The sequence below is a fragment of the Lepus europaeus genome, chromosome 8 (genome assembly GCF_033115175.1).
Source record: "Lepus europaeus isolate LE1 chromosome 8, mLepTim1.pri, whole genome shotgun sequence".
NCBI classification, from domain to species: Eukaryota; Metazoa; Chordata; class Mammalia; order Lagomorpha; family Leporidae; genus Lepus; species Lepus europaeus.
This window is the reverse complement of record NC_084834.1, coordinates 94437711-94459709: the sequence shown is the minus strand read 5'-3', so window position 1 is coordinate 94459709 and position 21999 is coordinate 94437711. Positions and strand designations below refer to the sequence as shown.

At 42.6% G+C, this 21999-nt stretch overlaps 1 protein-coding gene across 4 annotated transcripts in view; it reads left to right on the top strand.

Moving 5' to 3' along the window:
• The first annotated feature begins 296 nt into the window (after nucleotides 1-296).
• KLHL8 (kelch like family member 8) overlaps nucleotides 297-21999 on the top strand; it is a 65659-nt gene continuing 43956 nt past the window's right edge. The window contains exons 1-2 of one of the 4 annotated variants that reach the window (XM_062198556.1): nucleotides 297-455; nucleotides 19656-20018. In XM_062198556.1, coding sequence (XP_062054540.1) covers nucleotides 19806-20018 — 213 coding nt within the window. In that variant the 5' untranslated portion in view covers nucleotides 297-455; nucleotides 19656-19805. Of the gene's footprint in view, nucleotides 456-10266; nucleotides 10324-15554; nucleotides 15635-19655; nucleotides 20019-21999 lie in introns of those variants that run through there. The other 3 variants (XM_062198553.1, XM_062198554.1, XM_062198555.1) reach the window with 3 other exon arrangements.

The following is a 21999-nucleotide window of genomic DNA, read 5'->3' as shown; positions in this document are numbered from 1 at the left end:
TCTGACGACGCGGAGTCCTCTCTAAGAATTTATTCGGAGACGTTTGCTGGGCTCTGCTTGCCCTTACCGGCCGAGTGTTCCCCTCAGCGCCCCGAGGGAGGCCCCGGGCCGCCCTCCAGCAAACCCTAAACGGAGGCGTGAGGCCGGGGCCTCCGGGAGGTCACCGAAAACTACACTTCCCAGAGTGCTGTGCGCGGACCCCTGCGCGCGCTCCCCGCCCCGCCCACGGCGTCCCCGGAGGCCGCCACTCACCGGGTCTGACGAAAGGGAACGCCAGGCGCCTGCCCGGGCTCGGCGGGGGCTGCGCAGTAGGTGCGCGTTCGCCGGTGCGCCAGCGGGGCTGGTTCGGACTCGCTGCGGCCGGCCGGCCGGGAGGCGCCGAGGCCCTGGGACTGGGTTTCACGGCGACAGCCTGGGCTGCACGGAGAGGAGCCGGCGGGGGAGCGGGGGTTCAGGTGCGCGGACGCTCGTCCTCCCCCCCACGCCCTCTTTCTCCGCGTTGGGCGGCCGCTCGCGCGGGTCCCTCCCTCACCCCGGCTGCGACTCGGAGCGCCGCCCGTGCTCGCCCCGCGGGCGCTCGGTCTCGAGCCCTCGAACGGCCGCGCGAACTGCACAGCCGCCGAGAGGGCTCGAACCCCGGCCGGCCGACCTTCCGACCCCACTGCCCGGCGGCCCCTGGCGGCCCCGTTGGCCCTGCTCGCCGCGGGGAAGCCCACGTCTGGTGCTGTCAGCCCCGCCGGCGGCTGCTTGGTCGCTTCTTCCCCGGGTCTCGGAGACGGGCGGGCAGGTGCTTCCCGGGGTGCCGGGCGACCGCGGCTGCGTAGGTTCGGGCCCGGGGAGGGCGGCCGGGGGCTCCCAGGGTTCGCGGCCTGCCCGGCCAAGGCTAAGGGGCTCGGAGCCCGCCCGCGGGGGAGCCTCCCGCTGGGGGCTTGTCGGCTCCGGGGCTCGCCGCTGGTCGGGACTGGCCCATCCTGGGGGGCTTGCGGGGTTCGCTGGGCACCTTGGCTGGCGCGGGGTGCGGCGCCTCGGGAAGGGCGGCTCCGGAGCCGCAGCCTCTGCCCAGCCCGCAGCCGCTCGAGGCTGTTGTGGGAGCGTGTCCCCGACGGCAGCTGTCCCCTCCGTCCCTGGGCTCTGGGCTCGGTGCGCGGCTGCTGTGTTGAGGGAGGCCGATTTGTGTGCGGGCTCTGCCCTGTTGCAGCTCCCGCCTCGTCCCTGACTGGCCTGGCACCGTCCTAGCCTTGGGGCACCGGGGTTGGGAAAGCTTTTTAAATCCGATGGCTTTTTTTTATAGAAAACGTTCATTCGTGTTCCTTTTAATTTGCATTTGTTTCGGGTTTTGGCTCTTTTCCGGAAGCTTGTGTTGCCTCTTGAGGAGAAGGTTCTCGGAACCTGGTTTGGTGCAAGTGTTGCGTGCATTGTTGCACGTTTGGGGGCTTGCCTTGTTTCCCTGGCCTGCTGGCTCCACAGATGGTACAGCAGGGTGAGCAGAGAAGCCTTGCCAATACTGGCTCCTGGAAAGCTGTTGGAGGTGGCTTTGCCTTTAGCTGCTGCTTTTCCTCTTTCCTTCTGGCACCACTTTTAATTTATCGGCGATTTTAAATGTGAAAGGCAGAGAGACAGCGATCTAGCGTCTCGGGTTCACTCTCCAAATGTTGGCAACAGCTGGAGCTGAGCCCTTTCCGAGCTGGGAGCCTGGAACTGGATTTGGGCCATCCTCACCTGTTGCCTCCCAGGGTGTGCATTAGGAGGAGGGAGAAATCTGACCGAAACTCAGCCGCTGCGGTGTGGTCTGCGGCCACTCAGAACGTAGGGCTGCTCTATACACAGTAGCCAGCCAGGGATTCTGTGTTGCACTAAGCATCATCATTTTAACATTTAAATCTGGTAATGATTTTAGCATTCGGTAATATTGCAGTTACTGGTGTGTTTGTTTTTTTATAGAATAAGTTACTCTTTTGTGAGATGGTATATTCTGTAATAGTAAGTTTTGTATCCTGACAAGGAAAATCAGTGCACAGAATAATTTTTTAGTAACAGTTTTGTTTTTGTTTTGTTTTGTTTCTAGATTTATTTATTTGAAAGATATATATATATATATATATATATATATATATATATATACAGGGAGGGGGAGGGAGAGGTCTTCCATCCTCTGGTTCACTCTCCAGATGGCCACAATGGCCAGAGCTGAGCTGATCTAGAGCCAGGAGATTCTTTCAGGTCTCCCACGGGGATGCAGGGGTTCAAGCCATCCTCTGCTGCTTTCCCAGGCACATTAGCAGGGAGTTGGATTGGAAGTGGAGCAGCCAAGATTCAAACTCTTGCCCATATGGGATGCCGGCACTGCAGGCTGGGGCTTTAATTCTGCTGCACCACAGCACCAGCCCCATTTTTTTTTTAAACATTAATTTATTTATTTACTTATTTGAAAGGCAGAGTTGGGGGAGGCAGGGGGGCCAAAAACGGAGAGAGACCTTCTATCTGCTGGTTCATTCCCCAAATGGCTGCAAGGGCGAGAATTAGGCCAGTTCCAAAGACAGGAGCACTTGGGCCATCCTCCACCACCTTTCCAGGCACATTATCAGGGATTGGAACAGGAGCATCTGGGACTTGAACTGGTACCCATATGGGATGTTGGTGTCACGGGTGGTGTCTTTACCTATTATGTCAAAGCACCAGCCCCAACAATGTATTTTCTTAAGCTGGAACTCGAACTGGTGCCTATATGGGATGCCAGCATTGCAAGCAGCAGCTTAAACTGCCAGCCCCCAGAAATAGATTTTATTTTTAAAGGAGCTTTAAGCTCACAGCAAAATTGAGTGGAAGGTATAGCAATTTCCCATGCATCCTTTGCCCCCACAACCTCCTCTATGATCAAAATCCCTCATTTGTGTTACAGTCATTTAACCTATTTTGACATACCATTATCACCTGAAGTGCATAGTGTCCAACAGATGTCATTTGTACTCTTGTACAGTCTATGAACTTTATTCTGTTTATCAGATTCTTTTGAGTTGTAAGGAACTGAAATGGGCATTGTCATAAAAAAATTAAAGGGAATATTTTGAACATCTTAAATAGTAATTTCAAATAACTTCTGTATTTTAAAAATTGGGCACTTATCTATTGAATTTTCTTTGAATTGACATTCTCTTGTGACATCAAGTGTGGGATATTAGATATAAAAGATTTTTTTTAAAGATTTATTTATTTATTTGAAAGAGTTAGAGGAGAGGCAGAGAGAGAGAGAGAGAGAGAGAAAATCTTCCATCTGATGGTTCACTCCCCAATTGGCCGTAATGGCCAGAGCTGTGCTGATCTGAAGCCAGGAGCCAGGAGCTTCTTCTGGGTCTCCCATGCGGGTGCAGGGGCCCAAGGACTTGGGCTATCTTCTACTGCTTTCCCAGGCCATAGCAGAGAGCTGGATCAGAAGAGGAGCAGCTGGGACTAGAACTGGCACCCATATGGGATGCTGGCACTTCAGGGCGTTAACCCACTGCGCCACAGTGTCAGCCCCCCCATAAAAGATTTTTTTTAAAAACTTTTATTCAAGATAGAGGAAGAGAGAGCAGAGGTTCCCATCCACTGACTCACCCTGTAAATGCCTCTGGTGGGGCAGGAGGGGAGGTTGAAGCCATAGCCAGGAACGAAATCTGGTCTCCAATGAAGGTTGTAAAATCTCAACCACTTGCATCAGCACCACTCCTTCCTCGGGTCTCCAACTACAGGAAGCTGGAGTCAAGAGTTGGTGCAAGGTATCCAACCTGGGTATTCTGAGGTAGAACTTGGATGTCTGAACCTGTATCTGAACTGTTAGATCAGATGCCTGTCCCAAGTTTTGATTTCTTTGAATTCTTAACACAGAGTTGTATGTTTTTATTTATTATGAAGTAAAGAATGATTGAGAAGAAATGTTATATAGGATAACAATGCCTTGCTTGTTCATCTTAAAACATGAAATTAACAGTGTCTTCTTTCTTCAGGGAAAAAAATCTTTGAAGTTAACCCAGGAAGCAAGAGGAAATTAAACATTTAAGACATATTAATTTTTTTTAACTGATGACAAGATATGTCTACAATAAAATGTTACCCATTAGTCCTCCCCCTACATTTTAAAAAAATTTATTTATTTATATGTATGGCAGAGCATCAGAGGAAGAAGGCAAGATCTTCCATCTGCTGGTTTACTTCCCAGATGGCTGCAACAGCCATTCGAGGCCAGGCCAAAGCCAGGACTCCATCCTGGTCTCCCATTTGGGTGGCAGGAGCCCAATCATTTGAATCATCTGCTGCCTTCCCAGGTATGTTAGTGGGAAGCTGAATTGGAAGTGGAGCACCTGGGACTCCCAGCACTCCAATATGGGATGCCAGCCTCACAAGCTTTGATTTAGCTCACCATGCCACAATGCTGCCCCTTTGTTTTTTGTTTTTGTTGTTTTTTTTTAAATCTGTTTATTTTCTCAGTGTTGAGGGGCTTTTGTGGAAGTATCAGGATATAATAATATGTAATACTCAGTTCTGGAATTACACAGTCCTGGACTAGAATCCCAGCTGTGCACTCATTTGCTCTGTGACCATGGCAAATTGTTTTCTGAATCTCTGTTTCCTTAGCTGTGGTTGGAAAATAAAAATAATACAGATGAGGCTAGCACTGTGGTGTAGCAGGTAAAGCTGCTGCCTGCAGTGCCGTCATCCCACATGGGTGCTGATTCAGGTCCTGGCTTCTCCATTTCCAATCCAGATCTCTGCTATGGCCTGGGAAAGCAGTAGAAGATGGCCCAAGTTCTTGGGCTCCTCAGCCTTGTGGGAGACTTGGAAGAAGCTCCTGGGTCTTGGCTTCAGATCAGACCAGCTCTGGCCTTCGCAGCCATTTGGGAGTGAACCAGTGGATAGAAGATATCTCTCTCCCCCTCTCTCACTCTTTCCCCCTCTCACTCTTTCCGTCTTTCCCTCTCTCCTCCCCTATCTCTCCCCACCAATCTCTCGTATCAAATAAATAAATCTTAAAAAAAAAAAAATACAGGCTTCTGTCTTCCCAGAATTGTGAGGATTGTTATTTTATGTTAAAGCATCTTATGAATCATAACTAATATTTATTGGCATTGTTAGTCATGAGCTGTGTTCTAAAATGCTGCCAATATAATTTATTTTCTGGTGAATATTGCTTGTGTAAATACTATGAACTTTTATCTATTTTTTATTTTTTTAAGGATTTATTTATTTATTTGAGTTGGAGAGGGAGAGGGAGAGACAGAGAAATCTTCCATCCACTGGTTAACTCCTCAAATGGCCACAACTGCCGAAACTGGGCTGGTCTGAACCCAGGAACCAGTAGCTTCCTCCAGGTCTTCCATGTAGGTTTAGGGGTCCAAGTTCTTGGACCATTCTCTGCTGCCTTCCTAGGCATATTAGCAGGGAGAAAGATCAGAAATGGAGCAGCCAGGACCCAAACTGCTGCCCATATGGGATGCCTGGCATCATGAGCGGCGGCCTTACCCACCAAGCCACAAGGCTGGCCCTCTCAACTTCTTTTTAAGGGTTAGCTGTACAAAAGAGTATATTGTTTTGTTATGAATGATTTATTTGATTCTTGGGAGTCAGAGGTAAGAGATGGAAGGAACTTGGGAGATTTTTCACTTTATCTCTCTGATTTTTTTTTTTTTTTTTTAGACAGGCAGAGTTAGACAGTGAGAGAGAGACAGAGAGAAAGGTCTTCCTTCTGTTGGTTCACCCCCTAAATGGCCACTATGGCCAGCGCGCTGCACCTATCCGAAGCCAGGAGCCAGGTACTTCCTCCTGGTCTCCCATGCAGGTGCAGGGCCCAAGCACTTGGGCCATCCTCCACTGCCTTCCCGGGCCGCAGCAGAGAGCTGGCCTGGAAGAGGAGCAACCGGGACAGAATCCAGTGCCCCGACTGGGACTAGAACCCGGGGTGCCAGCGCCGCAGGCAGAGGATTAGCCTAGTGAACCGCAGCACCGGCCTCTCTCTCTCTGATTTATAATATGTATCTATTGTGCTTCTCATAGATTATCTTCCAAGGGTCTGTGAATACCAGGTGTATTTGTACTTTTCTGAAGCAAAGACCTGTAACTTTCAACAGATACTAACAGAGATTCATAATCCTCCTTTCCCCAAGGCTTGTAAGAACCACTAGCTTCAATTATTTAGGGGTTTCTAGAAATTTTGCATGTTTTTACAGCTTTTTATTTATTTGAAAGGCAGAAAGATTGATTTTCCACCAGTTGGTTCACTGACCAAAGCCTGCAACAGCTGGAACTAAATCCAGGTTTTTCATATAAGTGGCAGGGACCTCAATTTTTTTAAGATTTATTATTTGAAAGGCAGAGTTAGAGAGAGAGAGAGAGAGAAAGAGAGAGAGAGAGATCTTCCATCTGCTGGTGCATTCCCCAAATGACCGCAATGGAAGGTGCTGGGCCAGTTAGTAGTTTCATATAGGTCTCCCATGTGGGTATAGGGGCCAAGTACTTGGGTCTTTTTCCCAAGTACATTCACAGGGAACTGAATTGAAAGTGGAACAGCCTGGACTCAGCTGACACCATATGGGTCATTATACTGCATCTTTTTTTTTTCTTATGCAGCCGATTATTTCACTTTAATAATCAAAGTCTGGGGCCCACACTGTGGCATGGTAGGCTAAGCTTTTGCCTGCAGTACCAGCATCCCATATGGGTGCCGGTTCTAGTCCCGGCTGCTGCTCTTCCCATCTAGCTTTCTGCTTGTGGCCTGGAAAAGCAGTGGAGGATGGCCTAAGTACTTGGGCACCTGTACCCATGTGGGAGACCCAGAGGAAGCTCCTGGCTCCTGGCTTCAGATTGGCCCAGCTCCAGCCATTGCAGTCATTTGAGGAGTGACTTTTCTCTCTCTCCTTCCGTCTGTAACTCCATCTCAACAACAACAACAAAAATCAAGTCTGACTTAATTTAATTGTGTATTGAAAACAAAGGTGAACTATCTCAGCTAAGATTTTACCCATGGGAATGCTTTTGGTTTTATGAAGATTAGTGGTTTATTTTTCAATGCTTTGTTTAAATTCAGTATACATACCCCAGAATGCACATAAATGTAAAGATAAATGAGTTTTTGTCCTGTGAGCATGCTCATCACCAACACCAAAATTAAGAATAAAGCATTACTAGAACTATGAGTCCTCACTATGTGCTCCTCTCTTTTTTTTTTTCAATGTGAGAAAGAACATTATTTTGTCATTTACATTGTAGAATTCAGTGAAGCAATATTTATAACTAAATACCAACTGATATGACAGCCACATGATTTTTATACTGTATGTAATAACTTCCACAAATAAGAGAAAATGTGATTTTTGTCTTTCTGAGTCTGGCTTATTTAACTTAGCATAATGATCTCCAGTTGGAAGTATTTTGTTGCATATGTCAGGATTTAGGGGGCTGGCATAGTGGCATAGCAGATAAAAGCAATGCTAACAGCCAATATGGGCTCTGGTTCATGTCCTGGCTGCTCCACTTCCAATTCAGCTCCCTGCTAATGTCCTGGGAAAGCAGCTGAAGATGGCTCAAGTGTTTGGGCCCCTGCCACCCAGATGGGAGACCTAGAAGAAGCTCCTGGCTTCTGCCTGGCCCAGCCCTGGCCATTGCTGTTCTTTGGGGACTTGAACCAGCTGATGGAAGATCTATCTCTGCCTCTCTCTCCATAACTCTGACTTTCAAATAAATAAGTAAATCTTAAAAAATTAGAAAGTCAAAATGTCATTCTTTTTTAATGGTTGAGTAATATTCTGTTGTGTTTGTATACCACATATTTTTATATAGGTATCAGTTGATGGATATCTAGGTTGATTCATATCTTAGCTATTGTGAATTGAGCAGCTATAAAACTGGGAGTGCAATTATCTCTTTCATATGCTGATTTCATTTGCTTTGGAACTATTCCCAGGAGTGGGATACCTGGGTCATGTGGTAGATCTATTTTTTAGTTTTCTGAATCTTCATGCTGTTTTCCATAATGGTTGTACCAATTTGCAAAGCCACCAAAGGTTTTTGCACAACCTTTTTCTGAATAATCTTGCCAGCATTTGTTATTTTTTGATATTTGGATAATAGCTAATTTTTTAAAGATTTATTTATTTATTTGAAAATTAGAGATAGAGGCAGAGAGAGAGACAGATAGAGAGATATGGATGTTTAATCTGCTGGTTTACTATACCAGATGGCCACAACAGCTGGGGCTAGGCCAAGCCTAAGGCAGGAGCCAGGAGCTTCTTCCAGGTCTCCAAAGTGGGTGCAGGGATCCAAGTACTTAGGCAGTCTTCTGCTGCTTTCCCAGGAGTATTAGCAGGGAGCTGAATCGGAAGTGGAACAACCAGGACTCAAACTGCTGGCTGCAGTGCCAGTCCTGGATAATAGTCATTCTAAGTGGAGTGACATGATAGCTGCTTTTTATTTTTATTTCATTTCCCTGATGGCTAGTGATCATTTTTTAAAGATTTATTTTTAAAGATTTATTTGAAAGGCAGAGTTTGAGAGAGAGGAGGAGAGACAGAGAGAAAGAGAGAGAAATATCTTCCCAAATGGCTGCAAAAGCCAGGGCTAGGCAGTGGCAGAGCAGGGGACCGCAGCTTCTTCCAGCTCTCCCACGGGGATGCAGGGGCCCAAGTACTTGTTCCATTTTTCCACTGCTTTCCTAGGCACATTAGCAGGGAGCTGGATCAGAAGTGGAGCAGCCGGGGCTGAACCAGTTCTCATATGGGATGCTCAGGCTGCAGATGGCAGATTTACCTTCTATGCCACAGAACCAACACCTGCCCATTTCTTTTCTTTCTTTGTCTTTTATTTATGTAAAAGGAGCAAATTTAATGTATTCCATATGTACAGTTTTAAGAGCATAGTGATACTTCCCATCTATCCTCCCTTCCTCCATCCCTCCAATCCTGTTTCTTCCATTGTCCTTCCTTCTTTTGTTTTATTTTTATAATGACATAAACCCAGTTTTCTTTGTAATGACAAGCTTAAATCTCCATTAGAAAAAAGGATTCAACAAGTAGTAAGCAGAAAAATCGCTGTTGCTCAAGAGTATAGACAAGGGCTATAAACAATTATCAAACTTCAGAATGTCAATTTCTTTGATATACATTACTTTTTTTTGGTGCTCTGTATGTCAGTTACCACAAATCAGGGAAAACATATGATGTTTGTTTTTTTGGGGACTGGCATATTTCACTAATATAATGGTCTCCAGTTGCATCTGTTATGTTGTGAAAGACAGGATTTTCATTCTTTTTTTTTAAACCTGAAGAGTATTCTATTGTGTATATATACCAGTTTCTTCATCCAGTATCAGTTGATGGACATCTGGGTTGATTCCATATCTTAGCTATTGTGAGTTGAGCTCCTGTAAACATGGGGGTACAGATAGCTCTTTCATATGCTGATTTCATTTCTTTTGGGTAAATTCCCAGGAGTGGAATGGCTGGATCATATGGTAGGTCTATTTTCAGATTTCTGAGGAATCTCCACACTGTCTTCCCTCATGGTTGCCCTAATTTACATTCCCACATCATCACCAGCACTTTTTGTTTATTTTTGTTTTTGGATGATAGTTTTACTGTGGTGAGGTGAAACCTCATTGTGGCTTTAATTTGCATTTCCCTGATGGCTAGTCATCCAAAGCATCTGTTGGCCATTGGTATTTCCTCCTTTGAAAAAATACCTGTTCATATCCTTAGCCCATTTCTTAACTGGATTGCTTATTTTATTGTTGTTTAGTTTCTTGAGCTCTGTTTATATCCTAGATATTAGACCTGTATCAAATGTATAATTTGTGAATATTTTCTCCCCTTCTATCAGTTACCTCTTCACTTTGTCGAGTGCTTCCTTTGCAGTGCAGAAGCCTCGTAGCCTGATATAATCATTTTTGTCTTTTTTTTGCATTTATTGTCTTGTTTTATACTTTTGCATACAGAGATCCAATTTTCCCAACACTATTTGTTGAAGAGACTCTCTTTTCTCCAGGGAGTGATTTTAGCGCCTGTCTCAAAGATAGTTGGTTGTAGTTACCTGTATTAATTTCTAGGGTCTCTGGTCTGTTCCATTGGTTGACATGTGTATTATGCCAGTAAAAAGCTGTTTTGATTGTAGCTGCTCTGTAGTATGTCTTTAAATCTAGTATTGTGATGCTTCCAGCTTTATTTTTATTTTTTAGCATTTCTTTAGTTATTCTAGGTCTCGTGATTCCATATGAATTTTAGGATCATTTTTTTTCTAGATCTGAGAACATCATTGGTGTTTTGATTGGGATTGCACTCAATCTGTAAATTGCTTTGGGTGGTATGTATATTTTGAGAATATTCTTCCAACCCATGATCTTTCTTTTTTATTTTTTTTTAACTTTTATTTAATGAATATAAATTTCCAATGTACAGCTTATGGATTACAGTGGCTTCCCCGTCCCATAACATCCCTCCCACCCACAACCCTCCCCTCTCCCGCTCCCTCTCCCCTTCCATTCACATCAAGATTCATTTTCTTTCTTCTTCTTCTTCTTTTTTTGAAACAGGCAGAGTGGGTAGTGAGAGAGAGAGAGACAGAGAGAAAGGTCTTCCTTTTTGCCGTTGGTTCACCCTCCAATGGCCGCTGCGGCCGTCGCATCTCGCTGATCCGAAGCCAGGAGCCAGGTGCTTCTCCTGATCTCCCACGCAGGTGCAGGGCCCAAGGACTTGGGCCATCCTCCACTGCCTTCCTGGGCCATAGCAGAGAGCTGGCCTGGAAGAGGGGCAACCGTGATAGAATCCGGCGCCCCAACCAGGACTAGAGCCTGGTGTGCCGGCGCTGCAAGGTGGAGGATTAGCCTGTTAAGCCACGGCGCCGGCCAAGATTCATTTTCAATTCTCTTTATATACAGAAGATCAATTTAGTATATATTAAGATTTCAACAGTTTGCACCCACATAGAAACACAAAGTGAAACATACTGTTTGAGTATTAGTTATAGCATTAAATCACAATGTACAGCACATTAAGGACAGAGTTCCCACATGAGGTTCAAGTGCACAGTGACTCCTGTTGTTGACCCAACAAATTGACACTCTAGTTTATGGCACCAGTAACCACCCTAGGCTGTCGTCATGAGTTGCCAAGGCTGTGGAAGCCTTCCAAGTTCGCCGACTCTGATCATATTTAGACAAGGTCATAAAAGACAGGGTGAGGATAGTAACCAGTGATCCTAAGAGTGGCATGAACCAGGTCTGAACAATTATACAGCATTAAGTGGGGAAGAGGACCATCAGTACACACAGGTTGGGAGTAGAGCCATTGGTGGTAGAGTAGAGGTTATGATTACAAAGGAATGAGGCCCAAGTGCGCTAGACAGGGTCTAGAACAAAGGACAGAGTCATTATTAGAGGAGCTAAGAAAGGTTCTGTCTCAGCTACAATTAAGTTTTCTGATTGAGAGGCAAATAGAACCTGACAGAAGGGACTTGATAATAATCTGTTGGGCTTTAGGCCTTGTAAGTTAAGAGGCCCAGACCTATCTATCTCTTCACATGGAGTTCATCCTAAGGGAGGTGTGAACCTCCTAGGGGAAGGCACTCTGTTGACTTTCATTACTTGGCTGGCCTGGGAGGAGAGCTGGCCAGGTAAAGGCAGGGGGCATCTCTAACAAGAAATTTACAGTTCTGCCTGCAATGTTGCTGACCCTACTTGGCCGTCCCCTCAGCTGCAGTGGTCACTTTGGAAGTTGGGCTGAGTGAAGGGCTTTTCAGCTTAGAGCCAATAAGATCTGTGGCTCTGACCTGGGCATCCTTCGACTCCAGGGCAGGTCCATTTCCAGTGATCCAACTCTTGGCAGAGCTGCCAGGGCTCTTCACAAGCTGACTTCTGCTGAAGCCCAGGCTTACCACATTGAAAGCCACTGCAGTGGACTGGCCTGATGGGTCTCCTTGAGGGCAGATCACTGTACAGATCAGCCATTAATAGGCCTGCCACCCATTGCTTCTGATGCCTAGCTTTCTTTTCCTTCTGGTTTTTGTTAAAGCAGACCAGAGGATGCAAGTCAAGGGAGTGCCCAAGTCCCATCTCTAATCTTCGGTGGCCTGAACTACAAGTCTATAGTCACAGGCATGTTCTGTAGTAGTTTTTCTAAGGTAGACAATGCCCATGAGGAAAATTATATTCTCACTTAAAAAGTTTCTTTCCCTTTGGTCTGAAAGGGAGGTTTTTTCTACTTACTGTTTACTTCGCTGATGGTGAAGTAAATCTAGCTATGAGATTATAATTTAAGCTCTTATTTTGGCTATGCTATTACAGAAAAATGTTAGCCATCTCTTTTATAAGGTCTAAAGATTAAATTGTGCGTCCTACAGATTCCTTCATTGTAGAATTAGTTTCCTACCTTGAAGAGAATAGAGAAATGAAAGAACAAGTTAGGCTTAGAATAGAGAAATGAGGGAGCAAGTCCTAGATCACTTGCTGACAATAATAATATTACATGAATACTTAGCAAACAGTTTCAACCATTAGATAACAACTTAAGAAAACATTTACCAGAAGGTCCAATGCCTTCTATAGATTTTAAGAATCATGTATTTGAAAACACCTCTTAAATATCTAACATGGTGTAGTTTGTTTAACCAGTAAACTTAAGCACAACCATATAAAATGTTTTTAGTTTCTTTCTACCAACAAGTATAAAACATATGATGCAGAGATTCAGGTCACACGAATTAAAATGTATCTTTGATTAATTTTAGCAGCTTAAATTTATGGACAATCTTATCTATAAGCCAATTAAAATAAAATTCTTAATAAAATTTTCCCATGTGGACATACAATATGTACACACATAAAACATAACATAATAGACCAATATAGCAATTTTAATAATAGCTTTAAAAATCTTTAACTCTTTTTGTAGATTGCCAATTGATTTGAATTGCTTTTTGTTTTTAGTAACCTCAGTTAACCATACTTTCTCTCAGTTGGTACTGTTAATACATTATTGGCTTCATCTGTTTACAGAGCCATCCCAAAGTACTGAATACAATAGAAGTGGCTGGAAAAAGTCCATAGGAACCTATAGGAGGACAGCTAAACACAGAACCAACAATGCTTTAGTTTTATGAGCAGCAAATCATATATAACTGTGGATGACAAAAGACTTTAAGTTGCCATGTTTAAAATTATAAACTCATCAACCAACAAGAGGCACTTGCTTACTTCACAGTATTTTTGAAAGCACCTGTAGGATTTTACAAGTATTTAACCCTTTAGGCCTCTGGGGCTTTCTCATTAAGATAACTATCATGTCTAGTAACACAAGATCACTAGACTTTTTAATTCTCAAACATTTGTATTAATAGCATTTTCCATTATAGAAACTTAAAGTCTGGTACCACATCACATCTTGACAGTCCTTCTAATATACTCCAAATAGACTGATTAGTTGGTGTCTCTATAAGATGAGAGACATAGGTCCTTCGATTTTTTCAGTTGGGCCCAAACTGGAAAAACCAAAGTCCAGGATTTACTGGAAATTTTAGAGTCCAGATTGTTTGAAACTTTGATTTTTTGAATGCCTGTCAAGAATGCTAAGAAGGCTCAAAATCCAAAATATCTGGTTGAAATAAGATTCCTTAAAATCATGACATAACATAGACCAAATTTGATTATTGTTACAAGGTGATTATTCAAATCTTTGAAAATAAGCACATATTTAAATAACCCATAGCTCTTAATAAAAATTCAGCTGTTTTTGAACAATTAGAATTTAACAGACATCAAGAGAACATAATAGATTACTTTAACACATTGCTTTAACAGAGCATCAGAGTTTAATTCTATGTCAAAGAGAAATTGAGCTTCCTGTGATCTTTTGCTGTGAGGTTTCCTTCCTTTACCTTCTTTCATATTGATGACCATGTTTCTGTGTTTCTGTGTGTAACGCATCTTTTGCAGGGCAGGACGAGTGGCAACAAATTCTTTCAATTTCTGTTTGCTATGAAAAGTCTTTATTTCACCTTCATTCACAAATGAGAGCTTTGCAGGATATAATATTCTGGGCTGGCAGTTTTTCTCTCTTAGTACCTGGGCTGTGTCTCGCCATTCCCTTCTAGCTTGTAGGGTTTCTGATGAGAAGTCTGCTGTGAGTCTAATTGGAGATCCTCTGAGAGTAATCTGATGTTTCTCTCTTGCACATTTTAGGATCTTTTCTTTATGTTTCACTGTGGTGAGTTTGATTACAACATGTCGTGGTGAGGATCTCTTTTGGTCATGTTTATTAGGGGTTCTATAAGCTTCCTGTACTAAGATGTCTCTGTCCTTCTCCAAACCTGGGAAATTTTCTGCTAGTATCTCACTGAAAAGGCCTTCTAATCCTTTCTCCCTCTCCATGCCTTCAGGAACTCCTAGAACCCGAATATTAGGTTTTTTAATAGTATCCTGTAGATTCCCGACAATATTTTTTAGATTTCTAATTTCCTCTTCTTTTCTTTGGTTTGTCTGTTTCCTTTCCTGTTCTCTGTCTTCTAAGTTCGATATTCTCTCTTCTGCTTCGCCCATTCTGTTTTTAAGGCTCTCTAATGTGTTTGTCATTTGATCTATTGAATTCTTCATTTCATTATGATTTCTCGTCACTATCACAGTTTCCTGTTCTACTAGTTGTTTCATTTCATTTTGATTCCTCCTTAATATTTCATTTTCATGAGAGAGATTTTCTATCTTGTCCATTAAGGATTTCTGTAGTTCAAGAATTTGTTTTTGAGAACTTCTTAATGTTCTTATCAATTTTTTGAGATCCGCTTCTTGCATTTCTTCGATCTCATCATCTTCATAATCTTGAATTGGGGTGTCTTTTTCATTTGGGGGCGTCATAGTTTCTTCCTTGTTCTTGTTACCTTGGTTTTTGCGTTTGTTTGGCATGTTGGAGATATTTGATTTCTTCACTGTGGTGTTTTTTCTTGTTATACTATGGCTCTAGATTAAGTGGACTGTCTGCTTTCAATTGAGCCTTAGGGGCTTGATGGGTGTGGCCTGAGAGCTCTGTTTGGTTCCTCAGGGTTGAGGGTGTGCCAAAGGTGACACTCCCAGGTTAGGTGTGGTAAATCTCTCTTTCTTTCATTCTTTTTTTTTTTTTTTTAATTCAAAAGGGAAGTAATTCCACACAGCTGAACAGAATTGGAGGTAGTTAGCAGGCGAATGACATACCCACAGGAGCCAGAGATCAGAAGCTCTTTCCCAAGGACCACACAGGGAATCTCTGCTGCCCTCAGTGTGGGCTCCAATTCTCCTGCAGTCTCCCACTGGGTTGCCAAGTTAGATCCTAATCTCCTGTTATTTCACCCCCCTCAGAATCAGGTTTTTCTGCTAGGCTGAGGGCCGGTGCAGACCTGAGATCGCCCTGCTTATGATGTATGTCCAAAATGGCGCCTGCTCTTTGTCTTGCTCGCCTTTGAGGGGTGAGCGGAGAGAGAGAAACTCGTATCCGTGTCGGTCACTTTTTTTTTTTTCCTCTCTCTCTTCTAGTTGGCCTGGTGAACTTTTCCCCACGGAGTTTCAAGCCTCATTCCCTCTAGTCTCCTCTTTCTGCTTGCCCGTTGGTGTCTCTGGCTATTGAGGTTCGGCTCACCTCACCTTCCAGCACTGGTATGTTGAGTCTGCCGCTGGTGTCCTGAACTTGGGCTCCCACGCTCTCCACGCAGGTCCACTGTGAATCACTAGTTCCAGAAGAGTTTCCTCTGCTGTTTCTTCCCCTACTCTTCCTTGAACCTGCAGTATCTCCACTTTTATTAAACTGTCTCTTCCTGGACTATCAGTGTGCTCCCTTCCTATTCCGCCATCTTGCCCTGGTTCTTTTGTGTGTGTGTGTGTGTGTGTGATTTATTTATTTCCTCAATGTTTTGTAATTTTCATTTTAGAAATCTTTCACATCATTCGTTAAATTTATCCCAAGGTAAGGTACTTAAATTTTTTTGTAGCTATTGTGAATGGGACTGATCTTACAAGTTCTTTCCCAGCCATGGTATTATTTATGTATACAAAGATAATTTTTTTTTTTTCGACAGGCAGAGTGGACAGTGAGAGAGACAGAGAGAAAGGTCTTCCTTTTCTGTTGGTTCACCCCTCAGTGGCTGCTGCAGCCGGCGCACCGCGCTGATCCAAAGCCAGGAGCGCGGTGCCTCCTCCTGGTCTCCCATGCAGGTGCAGAGCCCAAGGACCTGGGCCATCCTCCACTGCCTTCCCGGGCCACAGCAGAGAGCTGGACTGGAAGAGGAGCAACCGGGACAGAATCCCCGACCAGTACTAGAACCTGGTGTGCTGGCGCCACAGGCGGAGGATTAGCCTGTTGAGCCGTGGCACCAGCCACAAAGACTATTTTTTAAAGATTTATTTATTTATTTATTTATTTGAAAATTAGAGTTAAACAGAGAGAAGGAGAAGCAGAAAGAGAGAGGTCTTCCATCTGCTGGTTTACTCCCCAGTTAGCCGCAATGACTGGATCTGAGCTGATCCAAAGCCAGGAGCTTCTTCCCAGTTTCCCACACAGGTACAGGGGCCCAAGGCCTTGGGTCATCTTCTACTGCTTTCCAAGGCCGTAGCAGAGAGCGGGATCGGAAGTGGAGCAGCCAGGACTCGAACTGGCACCCATATGGGATGCCAGCACTGCAGGCAGCAGCCTACCCGCTATGCCACAGCACTGGTCCCAAAGCTGTTGATTTTTGTATGTTGATTTTATATCCTACAGCTTTACCAAACTCTCTTACGAGTCCCAATAATCTCTTAGTGGAGTCTTTTCGTTCTCCTGTGGAGAGGATCATATCATCTGAAAATAGAGCTAATTTGACTTCTTCCTTTCCCATTTGTATCCCTTTGATTTCTTTTTCTTGTCTAATGCTTCCCTCATGGGTGACCTGTATTTAGTTCTGGTTCCCAGCTTTGTCCGTGGCCATTGCAAGCATTTGGGGAGTGAACCAGTAGATGAGAATGCTCTGTACCTCTCTCTCTTCTGTATCTTTGCCTCTCAAATAAATAAAGTTGAAAAAATGCAGACATGTATTATCTCACATTTTCTGTAGGTCAGGAGTCTGGACACAGTTTAATTGGTCTTTTGGTTAGGATCTCATAAGGCAGCAATATAGGTGTTGACCAGGTTGCATTCTTAATATGAGGTTCAATTGTGGGGAAATCTGCTTCTACTCTTATTTGAATCATTGGCAGGGTTTTTTATTTTCCTGGAGCTCAATAAAGGTATTTGAAAAAGTTCATGGAAGATATATAATTTTTAAAGAAAAATATTTATTTATTTGAAAGGGGGAGTTACAGAGAGAGGAAGGCAGGGAGAGATCTTCCATCCACTGGTTCATTCTCCAAATGGCTGCAATGGTCAGGGCTGGTCCAGGTTGAAGCCAGGAGCTTCATTCTGGTCTCTTACGTGAGTGGTAGGGGCCTAAGTACTTGTGCTATCTTCTGCTGCCTTTCCCAAGCCATTAGCAGGGAGCTGGGTTGGAAATAGAGCAGCCGGGACATAAACTGGCTCCCATGTGGGATGCTGACCCTGCAGACAGTGGCTTAACCCACTATGCCATAGCACTGTCCCCAGAAAATACATAGTATTATAAAAGCTATTTGTAGATTGCACAAAAATACACTTAGGTTTTTAACTCTGGTTTTCCACAAACTTCCTGAAGTACCTTCATCTGACTATGAGCCTTTGCTTTTTACTGACTATGAGGTATAGACCTTCAGGTCCTAGGAGCTGCATGTAGTTCTCTGTGATATGGCTGTTCTGCAGTAGTTTGTTCTTCAAGGTCTGCACAGTAGCCTCTCTTTGCAATGTGCTCACTCAGTGTTAAGCAACCTAATCAAATGAGTGGTGTCTCACTGTCTTCCCAAGTTCTTGTGATTAGAGGCAAGTCACAGGTTCTACCCACACATAAAGAGATTATATGAGGACCTGACTTGTTGGCGGTTAGTGTTGTGTGTGTCTGCCACAGAAACTTTAACAAGATATTAATAGCCATAATTTGTAGTCTTATGTTGTCATTTTGGTTCCTGTCAGAAGCTGAAAGTGATGAGATTCACAAGAACCTAACTCAGCTAATATTCTGGCTAAGGTGTCTATAATTTTCCGAAATTTCATAATAAGTATGGCTTTCTATGCAAATTTTTGCAAAATGGCTTATAATTTTATAAACACTTGTAAATCCATTATTGCATTTGATGTAATTCTTAGTATAAGGTAGATAGGTATCCCTGTTGATAGATGAAATGGAAGGTTGGTAAAGCCTTAAAAAACATTCTTACAGCCAATAAATAGTAGAATAGATGTTTTTACTTAAAAAAAAATCTATGTTCCAGTCTCTGTAATTTTTTTTAAGATTTATTTATTCATTTATTTGAGAGATAGTGTTATAGACAGAGAGAGGGAGAGACAGAAAGGTCTTCCATCGGTGGTTCACTCCTCAAATGATTGCAGTGGCTGAGGCTGGGCTGATTCGAAGCTGGGAGCCAGAGGCTTCTTCCAGATCTCCCACGTAGTTGCAGGGGCTCAAGCACTTGGGCCGTCTTCCACTGCTTTCCCAGGCCATAGCAGAGAGCTAGATTGGAAAAGGGACATGAACAGGTACCCATATGGGATACTGGCACCAAAGGTGGAGGCTTAGCGCACTATACCACAGCGCCAACCCCTGTTTTTGTTTTTTCAAGATTTATTCATTTATTTGAAAGTCAGAGTCGCAGAGAGAGAGAGAGATCTTCCATCTGCTGGTTCACCCTTAGATGGCCACAATGACCAAGGATGGGCCAGGCCGAAGCCAGGAGCCAGGAGCTCCTTCCAGGTCTTCAACATGGGTAGCAGGGGCTCAAATACTTGGGCCATCTTCTGTTGCTTTTCTGAGACCAGTAGCAGGGAGCTGGATTGGAAGTGGAGCAGCCAGGACAGGAACCAATGCCTATATGGGATGCCTGCATTGCAGGCAGTGACTTTACTCCCTGTGCTGTTTATTTGTACCACAAAACTCTTCATGGTATGGACATTCATCAGATATGCTTTGATAATGAAATTAACTGGTTTTACATGTAAATATGAATAGACTGTGAAAATACAGACAAAAGGAGATCTTTTTAACAATTCAGCAATTCCTATGCCTAGTAGTATAATTTTTGTATCCTCAAAATATTCCTGTTAGTGATATCTCTATTTCACAGTAGAGATAACTGAGGTTTGAGCAGGTTGTCATTTGACTAAAGTAATACAGTTGCTAAGTGGTAGAACCATGATCTGACTTTTTAATCTAGGATGAAAGTAACTCAGTTGAAATAACCTTATGTTTTTTCCTTACATAGTTGGGTAAAGTCTCTGAACTTAGGATTTATGGCTCATAGCTCTCTTTCTGAAACTAATGCATTCTGCATCATAAAAATCATATACTACTGAGTTCTCAATGGAATTTAAGAGTTCCTGTACTGAGACACAATAATCAGTTGAAGTGAATTATGTGATATATAACATAAGAACTAGTTATTCTTTTTCCAATATTAAATAGTAAACTTTTCTTCAGTAAAATAGATGTGGTTATTTTACATATGTAGTATTAATTTATAGTTATTTACAGTAAAATTTATTTTTCTTTTGGTTTGTCTTTGTGTTGTGTTGTATTTTTTCCAGTATCGGCAAACTGTACAGTGCCAGTTGTGTAGATTTTGAAAAATGTCTGAAGTTTAGTGGTTGCATCTACCTCCTACCTGGTCTCCATCTTTTAAGAAAGAATAAATGTGATGTCCGAGGAAAGAGCTACATTTAAAAAGAGTCTTGCAAATGGCTTCAGAATCTGTGAATGGAAAGCAAGCAAGGAATCACTTCACAAAGGGAAAAAAGCAACAGCAGCAGCAGATAAAGAACAGATCTTCAGTTGGTGATGGTGATGGAGAAGACTCCTTTATTTTTGAAGCAAATGAAGCTTGGAAAGATTTTCATGGCTCTCTTCTTCGATTTTATGAAAATGGAGAACTTTGTGATGTCACACTAAAGGTTAGACTACATTTTTTTCTTACTTTCCCCAAGTTCTGCGTATTATAATAAATGAAGATTCCTATAACCATACAGGCAAATTTTTGGTGATACACTTATTTGTAAGAATGGTCTTAGTCTTAATCCTTTTTTATTGAAGGGGAAGGAACTTAGGGAAGGGTAAATGAAGAAAAGTTAGCTAAGATAAAATTACTGATTTAATATTGACGTTCTTTATTTCTTAATTGTAACAATTCTAGAACTGCAGGACAACAAATAGGTATGATTAGTTAAATTATTGTTACCACTGCTGAAATAAACTTTTAACTTGTGAATGAAAAAGTCTTGATGTATTTCCTTACCAGAGCTTAAAAGTCAGGAATTCTTGGTCATTTACTTATGTGCAGATTTTACTGTTGTGTCCCAGTTTTGGTAGTCGCTACATCATTGCTATCATTTTTTTTAAAAGGATGTATTTATTTCTTTTGAAAGAATTATAGAAAAAGGGAAAGTAGATATATTTATTTCTTTTGAAAGAAATAAATACAGGAGAAAGGGCGAGACAGAGAGAGAGAGTGCTTCCATCTGCAGGTTCACTCCCCAAATGGCCACAACAGCCAGTGCTGGGCCAGTTTGAAGCCAGGGGACAGGTGCTTCATCCAGGTCTCCCATGTGGGTGGCAGGGGCCTAAACATTTGGGCCACCTTCTGTTGCTTTTCCCAAGCTGTTAACAAAGACCTGGATCGGAAACAAAGCATATGGATGTGAACTGGTGCCCAAATGGGACACCAGTGTTGCAGGTGGCGGCTTTACTCACTACACCACAACGCTGGCCCCACTATCATTTCTTAAGTGAGATTGTTTATGTATACCTGATAGAGAAAGAGTTTGTTTAGGTATGATGAAAAAGTCTTTAAGCCTCTGGTCTATAATATTATGTTGTGCTACAGAAGAAAGTTTTAACAAGATTAGAAAAGTAATAAAGCAGTGTGGAAGAGTGTATGTTCTGATTATCTCCCATTGTACATTTAAAATACTTTCTTAGTGAAATTTTTTTTTTGAGATTTATACACATCTATGCAGCATTTTCCATATAAGATTTTCTACTTAGAGATTGTAGATTTTGCTTTCTATTCCTGATAGCAATTCTTAGAGTTCCCAGTATCAAGGGACACTGAGCAAAAATCCATAAACTGAAAGAACAGATTTTGTATTTCATGCCCAGAGTGTGTAGTACTGCAGTGTTGCACTATGGATAATTGACCTATAATTATTCTTCCTTGAACTCTTAGTGTTCTTAAGTATTTCTGTATCCTAATGTATTTAGAAGAAAACCATCCTACAGATCTGTACTAGCTCTGTGTGAAATGTAGCCACATATAGATGTTAATGAAGGAACACAGAGGAGGCTCTTTGATCCATGCTTAGATTCATACTCTTATTCCAGTTTTCAACCCTAGTGTGAAATTTAGTGACTCACACTGGAATAGGCAAAATTAAATGTAACAGAAGTTATTTAAATTTAATGATCAGTTCAGTGAACCAATACACATGGAAGATATTTACATACAACATTCCCAATTTTGTAAAATTTTTACTTGAATTTTAGAATAATTTTACAGGCTCTCAGGATAATTTTTGTAAAATTTCTTCAGTGAGAAATAAGGATCTCACCATGCAAGGGAAAGTATTGACTAGACTTATAACTTTAGCTTTTTTGGATAATATAGCAGTGGGTTAGAATGAAAATTTTAGTAGAACCATTGGTGGGAGACTCAATATTACCATGTTTTAAGCAGTGACAGTTCCTTAGGAGTGAGAATACTCCACTAGGGCTGGTTTAAAAGGATTGACCATGATTTTTATTTCCTCACCTGTAAAATTAAGATGATGATTGTTTTTGAGAAGAGTAAATGAGTAAATTCATGTAAAGTCCCATTGATTGATTTAGCATATATTAAATATCCACTGCATGATACATATCAGATAGTTCTATGTTATA